Genomic DNA, 2,221 nt, shown 5'->3' with positions numbered 1-2,221 from the left:
CTTCATATATATACCATGTACCCATTTGATCTATAGCATGTCCTTTTTTCCCACCAATTGCCGTATACCTATAGAGGCTACATTCCATTGCTTGCATCCTTTGATATTAAGTCCTCTAAATTTCTTTGGTTGACAGACTTTTTCCCAAGCAACCAAAGATATTTTTTTATGCTCTTCAGTGTTGCCCCATAAGTAATCCTTACAATTCCTATCTATTGCTTTAGACACACTTTGAGGGAGTATAAAAATAGCTCCCCAAAAGTTATACACAGAAAAAAGCACAACATTGATGACCTACAATCTACCAGCATAGGAAAGTTGCTTCGAGTATCCAGAATTGATCCTCATTGTGATCTTCTCCACTAGCTGATGACATTCCACTTTGCTACACTTCTTTAAAGTTAGGGGGAGTCCAAAGTACCTCATAGGTAGTGAGCCAAGAGAAAATCCAGTAATATCCAAGATTACCTTTTTCAAATCCTTTTCTATCCCAGCTAAAAATATGTGTGATTTGTCAAGGTTGGCCACTAAACCTGAGACAACACTAAAATGATTAATATTTTCCATCATTCTGTGTGTAGACTTTATGTTGCCTTTACAGAACAACATTAAGTCATCTGCAAAAATAAGATGAGTTAGCTTAGTGCTTTTGTACATAGGGTGAAATTGAAAGTCTGGCAGGTTACCCATTTTCCTCAGAACTCTTGAAAGATATTCCATAACCAACACAAAGAGAAGAGGAGACATAGGATCTCCTTGTCTTAGCCCTCCATTTCCTTCAAAATATCCATAGCCTTCTCCATTAACCTTGACAGTGAAAGAAGTTGGTGTCACACGTACCATAATGAGCTTTATAAATGGTATAGGAAATCCATAACCTCTGAGTATCTCTTCTAAAAATTCCCAGGTAACCATATCATATGCCTTCTTAAGATCAATTTTCATTAGACATCTAGGTATAGTCTTCCTATTATAGTGTCTCAATAAATCATGGCATATTAGTACATTATGTATGAAAGATCTCCCTTCAATGAAAGCAGCCTGGTTGTCAGCAGCCAAGGTAGAAAGTGATTCCTTGAGTCTCTTACTGATTACCTTTGAGATGCATTTGTAGATAACATTACAGCATGATATTGGCCTGAACTGACTGGCTAGCTGAGGATTTTCCACCTTTGGAATCAGTGCAATATTTGTTGAATTGTTCTGAGTTAGGAGTTGTCCATTGTCAAAAAAAATCCATAATTGCAGTATTCACCTCCTCCCCTATAATGGGACATGATTCCTTATAGAACCCACTACCATATCCATCCGGACCTGGACTCTTAGTTTCCTCAATGCTAAACATTGCTTCTTTGACTTCAGCAGTTGTGTATGGCCTTACCAACTTTAGTTATTATGATGTAGTCAAAGTATGTCCATTTTTCATAAAACTCTAAAAAGCAGTTATTCTGTTACTCCCTTTAGTCCCTAGTAACTCCTGGTAATATTCCACAAATACATTTGCTATCTCTTGTTGATCTGTCACCATTCTGTCAAGCTTGACTGTCAACTGAAGAACTGCTTGTTGTAATTTCCTGTGTTTGATCACAGAGAAAAAATATATGTTGTTATCATCATCCAATTTGAGCCATGTGACTTTACTTCTTTGTTGGAGGTAAACCTCAGTAAGATAGGATGACCTCTTGAACCTTTGAAAGAGAACCTCCCATGCTTGTTGAATCCTAGTATCAAAAGGATTTCTATGCAATTCTGCTTGTATCTTTGCAAGTGCTAACCTGTCTTCATCTGCCCTTTCTACAATGTCACTAAAATATCTTCTACTGAAATTTTTAAATTTAACCTTCAGCAATTTCTTCTTCTTCACAACTTGAAACATGTTGCACCCCTGGATTGATTGCATCCAGCCTTCCTTAACTACCTCCAGGAAATCTGGATATGAGGACCACACATTACAAAATTTAAAAGCATGTTTATTCTTCCTTTGTGCACTGTATGGAGTCAATTCTAAAAGGCAATGATCGCTAATATTTTCTTGTAGGAATTGTGCTCGAAAACTTATCATGTTATTTAGCCATGCTGAGTTGATAAAAGCCCAATCAATTCTTGACATAATCCTTTTATCCCCATGTCTATCATTCCAAGTGTATCGACTACAAGTCGTGGGGAATTCAAGTAGTCCACAATTTTCAATGCATTTATGAAATTCAGAGATCTCAGCCAT

General features: G+C 36.9%; 1 protein-coding gene across 1 annotated transcript; it reads right to left on the bottom strand.

The window, feature by feature from the left end:
* Positions 1-1,432: 1,432 nt before the first annotated feature.
* On the bottom strand, positions 1,433-2,221 carry LOC104088934 (uncharacterized). The gene has a single exon (XM_009593711.1). It carries the CDS (start codon positions 2,219-2,221, stop codon positions 1,433-1,435), a length of 789 nt encoding a protein of 262 aa, XP_009592006.1.

Source organism: Nicotiana tomentosiformis, chromosome 1 (assembly GCF_000390325.3).
Source record: "Nicotiana tomentosiformis chromosome 1, ASM39032v3, whole genome shotgun sequence".
Taxonomy (NCBI): domain Eukaryota; kingdom Viridiplantae; phylum Streptophyta; class Magnoliopsida; order Solanales; family Solanaceae; genus Nicotiana; species Nicotiana tomentosiformis.
This window is presented reverse-complemented; position numbering and strand designations above follow the sequence as displayed.

Coding starts and splice junctions, on each gene's coding strand:
- LOC104088934 (XM_009593711.1), bottom strand. CDS start 2,221: ATGGCTGAGATCTCTGAATTTCATAAATGCATTGAAAATTGTGGACTA.